We start from the raw sequence: 16,310 nt of genomic DNA, 5'->3' as shown, positions 1-16,310 counted from the left end.
CATTCCACAGAATCTATTTGGTATGGAGCCTTGAAATATGGTGGCTCTAGTAATTTCCAAAATGTGTCCATGCTTTCTTTCTGCAACCACATTCTGTTGTGGGGTATAAACACATGTTTTTGGATGAATGATTCCAAGTTTGCTGAAAAATTCACTACAGACAGAATTGACAAACTCTGTACCATTATCTATTCTGATGACTTTAATTGTTCTATCAAATTGTGTTTTAATAAGCTGAACAAACTGCTGAATGAGAACACACACATCAGAATTTAAGGCAAACAGATAGAGACAAGTCATTCTTGAATGATCATATACTATAGTCAAGAAATATCTATATCCATCAAAGGTAAAAAAAAACTTGTCCCATACATCCATATGAATTAATCCAAAACAGTTGGTAGTTCTAATATTGCTGGTAGGAAATGGAAGCCTAGTTTGTTTTGCACATGGACAGACTTTGTAGTTAGCTAACCTATCAGTTGTAACTTCTTGAGAAACAGGTAGGATTTTCTTCATTACAGAAACAGAAACATGTCCTAGTCGACAATGCCATAGTTGTATATCAACTTCTTTATTGTTGACTCTACGGTCTGTATCTTGAACTGTTAAACCTGTACTTTTATTGTTTCCTTTGTATCAGTCACAAACAGATATAATCCATCTTTTTCTCTACTAATTCCCTTCACTTTCCCACTCAAGAGATCTTGAAAACACAAAATTCAGGAAAGAAAGCAACCATCCAGTTTAGTTCTTTAGTCAGTTTTGACACAAATAAAAGATTGTACTTATACTGTGGTAGATGAAATACATTGGTAATAGTATCCTTGTTAAATAGATTACTTGTTCCCACATGTGTAACTAAAGACACATCACCATTAGGTAGAAATATTTTTGTAGGTATTTCAGACTTGATCACAGTATCATTATTTAAATAGATCAAATTTGACACCATATGGTTGATTGCACCTGTATCAACAATCCATTCCGGAAGACTCTTGGTAGCAATACAATCATTATGCTTACTTGTTGTATTAGCTGAGTAGGTTGAAGTTGCTTCTTCTTTGTTAATCATTTGAAGGTGTTGATTGTATTGTTCTTTGGTGAACAAAGTAGGAACAGTATTGGCATTCTGCCTATTGAAAGAGTCTGACTTGTGCTACACATCAGAGTAGTCCAATCTTGGTTTGGTTGGTTGAAAGTTGACTTGTGTAAATTCATTGTAACCATCACTCTAATTGGTCTGAGAAGTGCAACTATCTATTTGCATATTATAAGCAGCTGGTCGCCCAAACTTCCTTTTCTTGAAGTTAGGAGGGTATCCTACCACTTTATAGCAGGTTTCTTTAGTATGTCCCTTGAGTTTGCACACTTCACATTCTAAGTTGTAGTTCTTCTTGAACTTGTAGTTCTGATTACTACCACCATTTCTGGTTAACATAGCAGCCTCATAGTTTCCTAGCATAACTGCATGATTAGCACCTAGAATACCAGTCACATTCTTGACTGATTTTTGGCCTTCATCACTTAGAACCATAGAGTAGGCTTGGTTTACAGAAGGCATAGGACTCATGAGTAGAATTTGGTTTCTAGCTTGGGTATATGAATCACTAAGCCCCATTAAAAACTGAAACAACTTCAGCTTCTGCAAATGCAGTTTAATCTTTTGATTTTTCATAGTTGCAACTCGGCGCAAGAACTAATGCCTCAAACTCTTCTAATAAATCCTTCAGTTTTGAAAAATAACTAGACACAGAAGCAGTTCCTTGAGTTAAAGTAGCAATTTCTTTATGAACATTGAAGGTTCTTGAACCATCAATTTTTTTAAATCATTCATATAACTCTTCCCAAACAGTTTGTGCATTAGTAGCATACATAATGTCTCCTAGAAGTCCTTTTGCTACTGAACTCATTATCCAAGAAAAAACTATGGCATTAACCCTTTCCCAGTGGTACCCCATAGCTTCAAGGAAATACTCTTTTTTATAAGAACCATCAATAAGTCCTAGCTTGTTTCTTTCTAATAGAGAAAGCCTCATTGATCGAAATCAGATAGAGTAGTTTTCGATACATGTAAGTTGAAATGTGATAATCTGAATATTACTAACATCTGATGGATAAAGAAATAGAGGATGATTGTAGTCGATTCCAAGAGAAACTTGACTGCTTCCTCTACCAGACGCAACAACATTTGTAACACCTTCTTGATCTCCATTGATACTCATCTCTATTTCTTTGATTTGAATGAACTTTGTTTTTTAGAAATTTTATGCGGAATTGAATCGATCTTCAAACTCTATGGCTTGACTACTCTGGTACCATGAACTAATTTAGATTCATAATGTAAACTCTTAGAAGAATAGATATACAGAATGAAGGTCGAGATAGAAGGCATAAATGAAGAAGAAGAGAAGAGAGAATCAGATAATCTTGAGAGAAGAGATAGTGTGTATTATTTTCATTCTTTCTTACTTACAAATGTGCTGATCATCAACATATATGCATGAGCAATTACCCCTGTAGAAAGACCTTCTTCTAACTCTCTAACTATCATAGGATATGTAAGATAACTAACTTCCTAATTTTTTATACAAGTTCTTTTATGTACAGTTCAGTCCCTAACTTCCATATAGCGCAGCTTCAGTCTTCAATAAAAGAGTTTTATTGTTGCTATTCAAGACTAATGACATTTGCACAATTTCAAGGAATTACTTTTGGCAATAGCAATCTGAAGCAAGAAGGTGCTCTTACAGACTCAAACTGCTGAGAGAAAGAATCATATCTCGACAAAGAAGTTGCTTAGTTTTTTAGTTGTTAGGTTGAGTCTCTATTCTGAATTGTAACATATTTGCTTTTAAAGAAGTGCAATCACAGGTTAGCATAAACTTTCGAGGTTTTTTTTTTCACTTTCTAGACTAGAGTTAGTTTAGAAAGGAGTACTAGAGTTAGTTACAATTGAGTTAATTGTAGGGGCGGGTAACTAGAGTTAGTTCCCTTGGTTATATAGTTGGAACCTAAAACTACTCTTTAAAATTAGTGAAGTTTTGAGGCAAATCCTACGAGGGTATGTCATGTTTTTTACTCCCTTGAGCAAAAGAAAATTTCACATAAAATTGTTGTGGTCTAAATTCCGCACTAGATGTTTGTGTCTGGTCCATCTTCTTAAACCGAGGGTCTATTGGAAATAGTCTCTCTATTCCCCAGAGTAAGGGTAAGGTCTGCGTACACACTATCAAAGTCTTCGTACACACTATCCTCCCCAGACTCCACTTGTAGAATTTCACTGGGTGATGGTTGTTATTGTTGTTGTTATTTGTGTCTGAATTTGGCAGGTCAAAGAACTAGTTTTTGTATTCGCGAAAATCAGTTAAGACACAATGCACCTTTTTGTGTTACGGTGCAACCTTAGAATAACACAATTAACATGTTTGCATAATTGTTGTTTTCAAAAGATTTTGTTAGTTCCCAAAAGAGTTTCTCTAATAAAAGTCTTTCACTCTTTACTAGTATTGGCCAATCTATTGGGTCATCTATCCGCTATTGCACTTCTTAGTTCTCGCTCCTTTTGTTTGGGAAATGCATCCACAACCCTTATTAAATTATCTCATATATAAGTGTAATAATTAGTTCAATCCGTCCAAATTTGAGTTACTTTTGTTGGAAATAAATTTAAATCATGGATTAGGCAGACAACACAGATTTTCTATTAGGTCTAAAGTTGTATGTCATTTGCTTACTGCTAAGTGCTTACATATTCACTACTTCAGAGCTGTTATCAACATTGTAAGCTGAGCATTAAAAAGTTTGAGTCAATTCACTGACAGAAAAATTTCAGGATAAGATGTAAACCAATATATGGTGCATAATGAAAGGAAAAAACCTCTGTATCTGATTTCATTCTTTAAACTCGGAGCGAATTCGAATTGAATTTTAAATACTGAATAATTAAACCGAAATAATAGTAACTAATACTATAAAACTATCTAAAGTGTTGACTTGAAACTCCAAACTATATGGAAAATTTGATGAATAGTGTGCAAAATGGAAGAAATAGACAAAGAGTATATGACATTGGAAATGCTAGTTGAGGGAATGGTGGATGAAATGATGACAAGTTTTGAAAGATACTTCTAAAGTGGATGACATCCCCAAGCAAAAAGGACATAAGCAAAGTAAAAGTGCACTTTTTATCCACCATTGTGGTCCATACTTATTAGAATTACTATTTCCTTTTCTCATCATATGGATTTTTAGGACCATTTCTCTTTTTCCATTCCACAATGATGTAAAAAGAGGAATGCCTTTCATAATTGAATCGCAAAGGAGACATTGTTTGGTAAAAGAATAAAATGCATGAAATTTAGAAGGTAAAATAAAATGGTGGGAATGGGAAATTCCACTCTGTATATTTGTCCAAAAGTAGTTTGTTAACCTCTTTCCTGAGCCGGGGCCCGATAATCTATTAGAAACAATCTCTTTATTCTCACAAAGCATGGGTAAAATCTACGTACACACTACCCTCCCCAAACCCCACGGTGTGGGATAATACTGAGTATGTTATTGTTGTTTTTTAAATGGAAAAAAATAAGGCAAAAAAAAAAAAAAAATACAATGACATTAAACGCCAATAAATATTTTTGAGTAGAATTTCCATTTTCAGCTTGCATTCTTATTCCTTTCTGTAGTACTCATTAAATTAGAACTTGAGCTCCAACTTGAGAAAAATGAGGAGGAACATACAAATAGCCCAATATTTGAAAGTTAATAACCAATACTTTTATTGGATCGAACAAGCAAATGAAATTCTGCTTTTCGGGGAGCTCAGTCTGAACTGTCTCGTAAGTCGTAAACACAAGGTAAAACCATATTTAGCAACATCAAGAGCTCAAATTACTGCTATCCAAAGAAAAAGAAAAGGGCACAATATCTTGCAATCATTATCAAACAAGTACGTAATTTAGAACTCAACTTAACAGATCAGGGAAGAGGATAGATAGTAAAGATACATGTTTCATCAGGGGCAGAACCAAGAATCTCCTTGAGAGCACATATTCAGAAGCCATCTCCTTGACTATTCGACGTTACTTGTTAGATTCTAAACAGCAACACCTGTGCATTGTCTCTTCTCCTCTATGATAAACCTTTTATAATCAAAATGCAGTTTAAAGTTTTGATCTTGGACCTTTCTTCCCAGGAATGTGCAATGCATCATAATGACCGAACCCGTGATACAGAACCTTAATAGGATTGTCCTTGCCATATTCTTCCCCGTATTCAGCAATAGAAATCAGGCCACATGCGTCTTGGTCATACATGTAAACAGTAATTGGCATCCTGCAGATGTCAAGAGTACAATCTTGTAAGTAGTGCATAATGAACCTGTTTCACTCTTTTATAATCCACACCATTTAGCCACAAAAATTAGTAAATCCAAGAAGACGACATTTATTCCGCTAAAAGAGAAATACTTATCCGGAGTAATATGAAAACACTAACGAGATTGAGAACATTAACAAATAGACAGAAATACTAATACTCGAGCTCTTTTTGTGTTTGTCCAGCTCAGCAAAATTCCTACAGTTTCCACGCTTCATTTCATATATTGTCTTAGTTAGTGCTCCTCTAGTTCCTACTTTCAGCTCATTTCTCAGTCACTAGTTTAAATGCATCCAACAACAGCAGCTCAATGAACTTTTAACTATGCTCTAACACTTCTTCTAGTTAGAGAGCAACAAAAAGTACATTTCCAAATAGAAATTTAATACACTGACCTCTCAAGTATCTCTTACTTGTATGAACTTGTTATGGTCATTTGGTTGCACGTGAATGTTTCTTGTTGAACGAGTTTTTTGGAAACAAGAGGAGTTGGAAAATAGTGCTTATGCTATCAAGTGATACATCACCTAAATTCAAATATGAACTCTTGTAGTACAAATCTGGACATGACTCCTGAAGCAAATTTGTAGTCCTTGAAGCTTGGTTTCCAACATTTCAAATGGTTTTTCATTTGGAGAAAAAGTAATGACCATTTTACTGAAGTCACAGAGGATACCAGCAGCCAGCGCCGTGCACTGAAGATGGATCACTAACTAGTGGACTGTACACGGGAGTAATCTTGGGAGAGTTTGAACGTCCCCCCCCCCCCCCCCCTCAAGTGCCTCGCACTGGACTCAGCAAACAAGCCAGTGCAGCAACCACAGAGAGTGAAACATTGGAGAATTTCTTAATAATTTCACGCAGTTTTGTGCCACAACTAGGGGTGGCAAATGGGCGGGTTGGGCTGAATTTGGGCGGGTCAAGATGGGTTAGGTCAATAAATGGGTCATTGCCCAACCCAGCCCAAAGTGTATTTGGGCTAAGATGGGCTGGGTCAAGATGGGCTAAACAGTGGGTCATAACCCAACCCGCCCAACTTGACCCATGTTTTAGAACCATGCTCATCTTGCATAAAAAAAGCCTTTTACCTTAAAATGTGTAAGTCGAAAAAAAAATTGGGGGTGGGGATGGGGGTGGGGGTGGAGCGGGTGGGTGATGCAGAAAAACAAAAAAACAGAAAATAGAAAATTTAAAATTAAAAAAACGTAATTTTTTTTTTGAAACTTTTTTTTTTGTATTTGGACTGCTTAATGGGTCAGAATGGGCTATACAATATAATGGGTTAACTTGGGCTCAACCCAAATTGACCCATGAGCTAAAATGTTTGTAACCCAACCCATTAATCTTTGGACGGGTTGGACGGGTTAGATGGGTTTGAGCTCAAATTGCCACCCCTAGCCACAACTGTATAAACCTCGGTCCTAATCCATGCATACACATAGTAGAACGTGGTTTAGCAACTAAAAGGGGGTAGGAAAAGGATTTGAAGGGATTCATCTCCAAACAAGAATTTTCAAAGCCAAACGTAAGATGGAACCTAAGCCTAGATTTTAACAAGAACTCAACATGAGTATTGAATTTTTTTTTTATAAGTACCATGAGTATTGAATTGTAGTTACACAGGCTGACTTAAAGGTTGAGTTAAGGTTACAATGATTGGATTTTCACACTTTGTAAAGAAGTTATGGATTAGTTGACCTATAAATTTGATGATAACTGGAATTATGATAAGATTGCAAAACTCTTGCTACGGATAGAACTCTGACAACTAGTATGAGGAAATTGATTTAGTTTAGTTGGGTAATGTGAACGGGCAACATATATAACTAAATATGGTTAGAATGATGCTATTTCACAAAAGCTTTACACTAGATCTATATTACATGATTATAGATGAAAACTTAAAGATTACTGAATTAATTAGAGATAAGTCCAGCAGAGACTTGGAACTGAGGTAAGTAATAGCTCTACCTATAATTAGTTTCTTTGAAATTTCATGAATTTCATTAAGTTGATAACGTTTTATTAAAATATGGTTAAATTAAATGATTTGATAAAGATAGTATGTGTAGACAAGCCTACAATACTATATGCATATCATCTGTTTTGATAGAATGCTTCTTGCAAAGTACTGAATGTTCAAGACGGTCTTAAAATGTGTATTAGTGCATAAGTAACTCGCATCATATGAGCATGTATTGAACTTATTCTTGTAAAGCTTTAAAACATGTTTGACTTATACTTACATGTATTTACACAAATGCTACTTCAAGTAGGTGCGCATAACCTAAAAGAAATTGCTTTAAGAAAGCCAGAAAGGCTTCGGGCGAAAACCAAAGAGATAGAGAAGTGTATAAGTTCGGATTGCATTATCTTTTAGGTTTAGTGGATACAATAGCCCTTCCTCATCAGGTTAGCAAAGCATGTACTCCCATAGTTATAAAAGAAGCAGAAGGAAATACTTTGAGATAAAGAGAATCTCGAGAAAAGAAAAGTACTATTTCGATATGACTCAAGTTTGTGATCATACTCTGATGTAAAAGTTATACGTTTGAGCAGAATCTACAAAATGATACTTTAACATATACGATACACAATTTATTGAGCAAGTATGAACATTGTTCAGAGTTCCTTATTATGTATTTGATAGAATACACTATTTTAAATGCATCGTTTGTCCCTAGTGGTTGTAAGGTTACTATTTACAGAGTCGGTGGATACACCCCTTCCATTTACGTCTTCACATATCCAGATGCAGAGTTGAGTCAGAAGGGCTGAGTACCACTGTTGGCACTTGAGCTACTTGAGCTACTTGGTGCTCCACATATTGTTTATCTATTATGTCATGCTGATTTCCTTTTGTTTAGAACTTCATATTTGTTGGTTCAATATTAGAGTTTGCTCCATGTAATCCATGACAGGTTCTGAATTGAGTAGTGTATTAGATTTACAAATGCTAAGATTGAAGCATCTACTATAAAATATACAAACACATTGCAGACATGAAAGCTCACAGATACAAGAGCACACTACAAAAGCAGCAGAAATCTAACTCACTGGAGAACATGAGAAGCCATCAAGAGTTCTGGTTCACCTCCCCACACATGAGACTTCCTTATCCGGGCAACATATGTGTCAAAATCACCTTCGATGAACCTGGATGGATATCAAACCATCAATCATATGTCTACAACCCAAAAATTAGAGCAATGAGGCTCTTCACCGCACCTGCCCAGCTATTCTCCCTACTAAAAAAAATAACAAAAGGAATAAAAGATGAAGTGCATGTTGACGAAAGTATCTGAAAACCAGAAACAACTACATATCATTCTCCCCTCATTCTTCAGAGTAGAATTCCATGATTTTTACTGTTTAATAGCAACTTACCTACATCAGAATTCGTCAGAACTAAGAACTTAAACTTGCATATGCTTTAGACTTACCATTCTGTCTCTTCTCGTCTCTTTATAAATTCATCTGCCACCTAATAGATAAAATGAACTAGAGTAAGCAGAAATTGCAGCAATTTTTGCTTCCAAACAATATGAATTTGTAAATGCCCCCCTTATTTTGTTCTCTCTCCTAAGCTAATTTTCATTTTTCTGCTTTTGTATACTTTTCATTTCCTGTTTGCAGGGGTTGGGTTACCAGTGCTCTAAAAGCAAATCTTAACTGACAACCAAGATCTCACAGAAGGTATGACATCAGAAGAACAGAAAAACATTAGACACTCCAAATAGCCAGGAATTAAGACGCGTTTGCAGAAACAACAGTTGAACAAGATTACAGTGATCACTTCAACCCTTTCGAACTTTATCACTTTAAATTTTCAGTCTTTAATAGTCTGCAAAGTGTCAGCACATTGTCTAAAGTGTTATCATTTCACGCTTCAGCCAATAAACAGGGAGCTGCAAGTTTGTTAAGAACACATCATAGAAGAAACTAGGCAAACATACACTGGCCCGCAATTCATCCGCCAATTGCCTCTGTAGGTTCTCATCAGGAGGGGGCTTCCCTGACCTTAAACAAGCACCATGAGCAACAGAACGAAATAAACATCTTCCATCTCCAGGTATACCTGCATGAAATGAAGCAGTCTTTTCCATCAAAATAACTTCAATACTACTACGAGTTAATTTTGCCATTTTAGGCAAGGGCCTTGAATTCCAATATTACTGCATGTACAATGCTTCCACATAATCAACAAGTGTCCTGGTAGTATATCAACCAAACTTGGAAAGAACAGAAAATAAAAGTCTAGAATGCACCACTCACCAATTACGGAGTAGTCAGTATAGACCTTCTTTCCATGTGAATAGCCAGTGGTTGAGGAAGCACAGTTATTTCCCCTATTTTCTGCTGATGATTCCGCATGTACCGGTTCTGAGGCTGAGTAGCAGACCAACAAGCCAATAAATAAGCCAGCAGATGTATGATGTCTCTGTCCAGAAATATGCCCAAGTTTTCGTTTGTTTTTTGGAATCTTTGACTGAGTGGGCACGGAAAGCCTCATATTCACATTTTGGGACCGAAGAGAAATATCACAGCACGCCTTCCAGGTATATCTGGGATTAACTGCAGTTTTAAGTGTTAACGAGTGGCAACTGCTCTTCAGCTTGGAGATACTAGACCCAACACATCTTTTATGGGATCCCTCAAAGTTAATTGAAGATGAGAAACAATTTGACTTGGCCGTAGAAATAGTAGAGTAATGGAGTTTTGTAGGCTTGGTTGAGATACAAAAACGCAAAGAGTTGGCTGGTGCTTGCAAAACTATATTACAGAAGCGACTTGTCATTTGTCTTCTCGCATATCTGCTCAGGAAACACAAGTTTATCATATAAGTACTGATGTAAGAACTGACCATTGTTCTAGAACAGCAGCAAGAAAGCAAAGGACTATAAAACCTAAACTCACAATTGTTTTATATAAAGTCAACCAGGATAATGTGTCACTTGGATTTACTGGTATCAATTGGCTCTAGTGCAGCTGCATATTCTTCAAGCAATTGAAACCAGATTTATATACCCATATATTAGTTAATTAAGCTTAATGTCTTATTTGTCTAAATCTCCACATATTTCTTAGAGATGAATAAGATGATAGGCAAAGTAAGAAGCAAAGACTGCAACAGTTTGGATGCCATAAAGTGAAAGCCTACAGACTGCTCAGAAGACAAATATCAACATGGAACTTTGCTCATACAAACACCAGTACCGTACAGTTTATTCCAGTATGAAAGCTCTTCCAAGACATTATATTTTCTTATATATGAACAGAGACATTTCACTTAGAAGCGTAAAATATATTCCATATAGCCTTTTTGACAAACATATGTTGCAGTTTTCTCGATCAAGTGATTCAAGTGGTTATTATGCATTATTGGGATATTCAATGTCATTTTTAGGACGAAAAGGATGCCTGAGGAGTGGAGATGGAGTACGATGATCCCATTATATAAGAACAATGGTGATATCCAAAATTGCAATAACTATCAAGGAATCAAGCTACTGAGTCATCCTATGAAAGTATGGGAGAGGGTGGTGGAGCGGAGGGTGAGGAAGATTGTGAACAGAGACATTTCACTTAGAAGCGTAAAATATATTCCATATAGCCTTTTTGACAAACATATGTTGCAGTTTTCTCGATCAAGTGATTCAAGTGGTTATTATGCATTATTGGGATATTCAATGTCATTTTTAGGACGAAAAGGATGCCTGAGGAGTGGAGATGGAGTACGATGATCCCATTATATAAGAACAATGGTGATATCCAAAATTGCAATAACTATCAAGGAATCAAGCTACTGAGTCATCCTATGAAAGTATGGGAGAGGGTGGTGGAGCGGAGGGTGAGGAAGATTGTGTCTATCTCAAAGAACCAATTCGGATTTATGCCGGGGCGCTCAACTACAGAAGCCACTCACCTTGTTAGGAGGTTGATGGAGCAGTATAGGGAGAGAAAGAGGTATTTGCATATGGTGTTCAACTTAGAGAAGGCTTACGATAAAGTGCCGAGAGGGGTGTTGTGGAGATGTTTGGAGGTTAGCGGCGTTTCTGTTGCATGCATTAGGGCTATTCAAGACATGTACGATGAAGCTAAGACTCGGCCCTCGGGAGAACAGTGGGAGGGGACTCCGAACACTTCCCGGTTGTGATGGGGTTGCATTAGGGGTCAGCCCTTAGCCCATTTCCGTTTGCCCTGGCAATCGATGCGCTGACGCAACGCATTCAAGGGGAGGTACCATGGTGCATGTTAATTGCAGATGATATTGTACTGATTGATGAGACGCGATGCGGTGTTAACAAGAGGTTAGAGGTTTGGAGGCAGATCCTGGAGTCTAATGGTTTCAAGTTGAGCAGGACCAAAATAGAATACTTGGAGTGCAAGCTCAGTAGCGCGACTCAGGTAGTGGACGAAGACGTGCGGCTTGATTCACAGGTCATTCCTAGGAGAGAAAGTTTTAAGTACATTGGGTCTGTTATACAAGGGAATGGAGAGATCGACGAGGATGTCATACATTGTATTGGGGCGAGATGGATGAAATGAAGGCTTGCTTCCAATATTCTGTGTGATAAAGAATGTGCCATCAAAACTTAAAGGTAAGTTCTATAGAGCAGTGGTAAGACCGACTATACTATATGGGGCGGAGTGCTTGCCAGTCAAGAACTCCCATGTTCAGAAGATGAAGGTGGCGAAAATGAGGATGTAGAGATGGATGTGTGGGCATACCAGGTTGGATAGAATTAGAAATGAAGTTATCCGGGATAAGGTTGGCGTGGCCCCTGCGGAGGATAAGATGCAGGAGGCGAGACTTAGATGGTTCGGGCATTAAAAGAGGAGAGTCTCTGATGCTCCGGTGAGGAGGTGTGAGAGGCTGCCATTGGAGGGCCAACGGAGAGGTAGAGGCAGGCCAAAGAAGTATTGGGGTGTGGTGATTAGGCAAGATATGGCGTTGCTCCAGCTGACTGAGAGGACATGACCATAGATAGGACGGTGTGGAGGTTGAGAATAAAGGTAGAGGGTTAGGTAGCCGAGTGTTGTCTTTGTTTGTCACGGTAGTTTAGTTACATCTCTTAGTGTCCTTCGGGTACTACTTTTTATCCCTAAATTGCTGATATTACTTATTGCTGCCTTGTTTCGATTTTCTATTTGCATTACTTAGTGTTAGTTTTCTATTTTCGCTTTGGTTGTCAGATTAGTTTGCTTGTTATTACCCCGTCCCTTTTTCCGCCCTGAGCCGAGGGTCTTCCGGAAACAGCCTCTCTACCTTTTTAAAGGTAGGGTAAAGTCTGCGTACACTCTACCCTCCCCATACCCCACTTGTGGGACTACACTCGGTTTTTTGTTGTTGTTGTTGGTTAGTCTTTTCTTGTAGGCGCCTTACATGCAAAAAATGCACCATGTATCAGGAAAAAAAAAAAGACTTATCAACTGAAGAGCAAGGAGCATATCAATATGCCACATGAATTTCGGAACGCAACAACCAATATCAACCATATAAATCTTGTTATCCCCTATAAACTGACAGAATTGAGTCAATAATGCACAATATCTCATACAGTACTTTTTATTATAAAAGAAATAATCATCATTGCCTTCGTATGGTACTTCATTCTTTCTCGAAAGGGAAAAGTTAGTGAAGTGGTTCAAAATCATATGGTACTTCATTCAAAATGAGCAAGCTGTCTCTTAAGCCAAATATTAACACTCATTTTGAAGTAACGGAAACCAACAGAAAGGAGGATCCAAAGTATCAGCCTTATTGGGTAGAATGCCTTCCGTTGTGGGTTATCAACCCACCCTAAGTACCGAAATGGGTTCTTTACAAGAAAAAATTACTTCTACCAAAAAAGGGTCCATAACCTCTATTCAAGCAGTTATGTAGATTTTTGAAAAATCATGCAAATGATCCTTCAAGCATTGATCAAAATGATAACCACGTCGTAACTATCTAGTGATAGCAGCTATCACATTTCCATTTCAAGTTCATGTTTGATAACACAAACAATTATGGAAATTATGAAAGTGCCAAAACCATTTCATGGGACGATCCTTAAAGCACCAACAATGCCAGAGAAAAGCACATACTCTAGGAAATAAAGGATGTGGAAACAAATGATAGGTGTAACTGACTGGCTGCCCAAAACCTCGATACTAATGCAGGAGCTAAATCGACATTTCATGAACTATATATGGTCTCAACATGACATTTTCCAATGTGAATCCTTCTATCTCCTTATCAATGGTTAATTAGTAGAAACATCAAAGATCTCACAAAATAACTCCTTATATCCTATACGTATGACACATTTGATTGGCACGGAGTTCTTAAGATATTAGTTTAACTTTTGTATTATATAGGTTTGGAAGAAAGTATTAAGAAGTTCTTTAAGAGTTAGTTTGTTCAAGAAAATTTCACATTAAGGTTAAATGTGAAAATACTTAAACTTTGTGAAAGTTGTCATTTATCAACAAAAAGAGACTTGTGAATTTGTATAGTTTTATAGTATTAATATTTTGCCAAACATTCTAGGATGCTTAAAATGGAAATTATTTGGAGATAAAGAGACATCAATACACAAGTAACTATAAGATAAAAAAAAGGATTTAAATTATATATATTGACATTATAATGATTTTCTTACACCATCATTATAATTTAACTTGATATAACATGTTATTTATTTATTTTAGGTAACCATTAATGTTAATAAATAGAGTTAGCTGTAATTACCTTTTTAGTGACCTCATTATGTAAATATTTTTTACAACGCCCGTGGATAGAACTTAAAACAGAAGGATAAATAGCTATGGTAAACTAAGTATATTAAAGAATGCTGATTTTGAAAAGAATAAAAATAAGAACAGTATAAATCCAAACTAAAACCATCCACAGAAAATGAAGGATGAACATACAGTAAATGACTATAAAACAAGGATTAGGGCTAGAAACCTACAGAAGAGCGATGTCAAATATATATCAATTGAATGGTCGCCTGAACGCAAAAATCAAGATAGACAAGAAAATTCAGAATTTAGAAAGTCTACATAGAAGCAAATTGAAGCAAAGTAAAATTGAAAGCAAAGAATGTAAGAGTAGTGAAGAAAAGAATAACCTTTGAATTCTGATAAATGTTGAAGAAGAATAAAATACAAATGGTAAATTGTCCCCGAGCAACCAGTTTAAGCACCACTTTTAGGTGCCAACCGTTTGCGTCAGAAGCTTCTACTAAATTCGTGTTAGCTGGAAGAACGTTGCTTTATCCAACGGAAATCTAAGTGGAATGTACTTAAAAAAAAAAAAAAAAAAAAAAGTTGAACGACACAATTATCCACTAAAACAAAAAAATTATCCTTGACAATTTATTTACTTTTCTATCCATCAAATTAATTACTTTTCTTACCCATAATAGCTTTTGTGGCTATTTTCTTCTTTTTTCTCTTTTTTTTTTTTTACTGCTTCTTTTCTTTCTTTTTCCTTTCCTTTTTTCTCGTCTTCTTTTTTTTTTCTACTTTTCTGTTCATTTATTTTTTTCCCAAATTATATTATTGTTATTATTATTTTGACCATAATTTAATTCACACTCAACTTTGGCTCCTTCCTTATTTTTTTATTTTCTTGTTTTCCTTTTATTTTGTTTATTTATTGTTCCTTTTCTAATTTCATTTAACTTCTTTTTTTCTGTTATTTTATTTTTCTCTTCATAGTCTAATTTTATTGACTTTTTTTGCTCTTTTGTATTATTCTTCTTTTTTTGTTACATTCTTCCTTTTTTTATTATTTTGTAATCCAATTATTAGAACAACTTATAAAGAATTGAAAAAAACATGAAATCTCTGCTGAGAAGTTGAAAAAGAACTCAATGAGAATTTCAAAGAGGACCAAATTGTAATAGTATACTGTTATATTATATAGTATACCGTAACAATATACCATTGGAATAAAATGTATACCAAATGATATATAGTATATCATTCTGGTATGCCAGTATAAATTCTTCTTCTCCAGTTCAACTCAGATTTAACCCAAAAGCAGTCTAAACATGATTTAGTGATAATAAGTAGCGAAAATACAACCCGACACAGCCCTAATCGGGGTGTCACAAGTCACGAGCATCTACTAGGGTATAAATACAACTGAAAATCTGAAGTGTACAAATACAGACTAATGAAATGAAGAGAGAGAAAAGCAGTGTTGCGAACGCCGACAGCTACCTTGCTAAACTCCGATGACTCTGCCTCCGATCAACCAAAACCCACTACCGGGTGTATAAATACTTGAATCTGCACACAAGGTGTAGGGAGTAAAGTGAGTACTCCAACTCAGTGAGTAATAATCATAACTAAAGCCTGAATGGTAAGAAATCACGTAAAGCATATCAAGATGTTGTATAGAAGCAGTTCAGAAACCAGTAAGAAAGCAGTGAAGCTGTAAAAATCTTTTAAAACATCTTAGCTCAGTTTAAACTTCTTTGAAAATGATTTTTTCAACAGTTACACAAATGAATGCAAAACAGTTAGTGCAGATAAGCACAGAAATCCGCCCCTCGGCCACAAATACCATAGTTTATATGGTAAATGACAGGTAAATATGAAAGATAAACACATAAAGGTTCGCCCCTCGGGCACGATGTTAACAACTCCGCCCTTCGGGCCATATCTCAGAACAATACCAGCCCCTCGGGCAATCACATAGAACGGTACCAGCCCCTCGGGCAACCACATAGAACAATACCAGCCATTCGGGCTATCACATAGAACAATATCAGCCCCTCGGGCTATATCTCACATCACAATGGGTACCCGCGCTCACTGGAGGTGTACAGACTTCGGGGAGGGCCCTTACGGCCCAAGTGCAATATCAAGCCACCTCGTGGCATCATAAACAGGCTCTCGGCCTCATATCAATATAGCCACCTCGTGGCGCACAA

The 16,310-nt window shown here is 36.4% G+C and overlaps 1 protein-coding gene across 3 annotated transcripts; it reads right to left on the bottom strand.

Annotated features, from left to right (window-relative positions):
• Positions 1-4,753: 4,753 nt before the first annotated feature.
• On the bottom strand, positions 4,754-14,652 carry LOC107820843 (OVARIAN TUMOR DOMAIN-containing deubiquitinating enzyme 4). Of its 3 annotated transcripts, XM_016647192.2 has the most exons (7): positions 14,496-14,633; positions 14,337-14,375; positions 9,652-10,190; positions 9,333-9,454; positions 8,820-8,860; positions 8,434-8,532; positions 4,754-5,334 (listed from the first exon to the last, which is right to left on the bottom strand). In XM_016647192.2, exons 3-7 carry the CDS (start codon positions 10,172-10,174, stop codon positions 5,163-5,165), a joined length of 957 nt encoding a protein of 318 aa, XP_016502678.2. In that variant the 5' UTR covers positions 10,175-10,190; positions 14,337-14,375; positions 14,496-14,633; the 3' UTR covers positions 4,754-5,162. The 3 variants fall into 3 exon arrangements, with proteins under 3 accessions (XP_016502678.2, XP_016502677.2, XP_016502679.2); XM_016647191.2 differs by lacking the exon at positions 14,337-14,375 and having other exon boundaries at positions 14,496-14,652; XM_016647193.2 differs by lacking the exons at positions 14,337-14,375; positions 14,496-14,633 and adding an exon at positions 10,294-10,374.
• Between the last annotated feature and the right edge of the window lie 1,658 nt (positions 14,653-16,310).

This window comes from Nicotiana tabacum, chromosome 6, assembly GCF_000715075.1.
Source record: "Nicotiana tabacum cultivar K326 chromosome 6, ASM71507v2, whole genome shotgun sequence".
Lineage (NCBI taxonomy): Eukaryota > Viridiplantae > Streptophyta > Magnoliopsida > Solanales > Solanaceae > Nicotiana > Nicotiana tabacum.
The sequence above is the reverse complement of the archived record's forward strand: the minus strand, read 5'-3'. Positions and strand labels throughout refer to the sequence as shown.

Bases quoted from the DNA above. Each gene is read 5' to 3' on its own strand.
- LOC107820843 (XM_016647191.2), bottom strand. From the start codon at position 10,174: ATGACAAGTCGCTTCTGTAATATAGTTTTGCAAGCACCAGCCAACTCT. The intron at 8,533-8,819 runs GTAAGTCTAAAG...ATATCCATCCAG, and splicing joins AGACGAGAAGAGACAGAATG to GTTCATCGAAGGTGATTTTG. The intron at 5,335-8,433 runs GTGAGTTAGATT...TGACATCTGCAG, and splicing joins ATGGCTTCTCATGTTCTCCA to GATGCCAATTACTGTTTACA.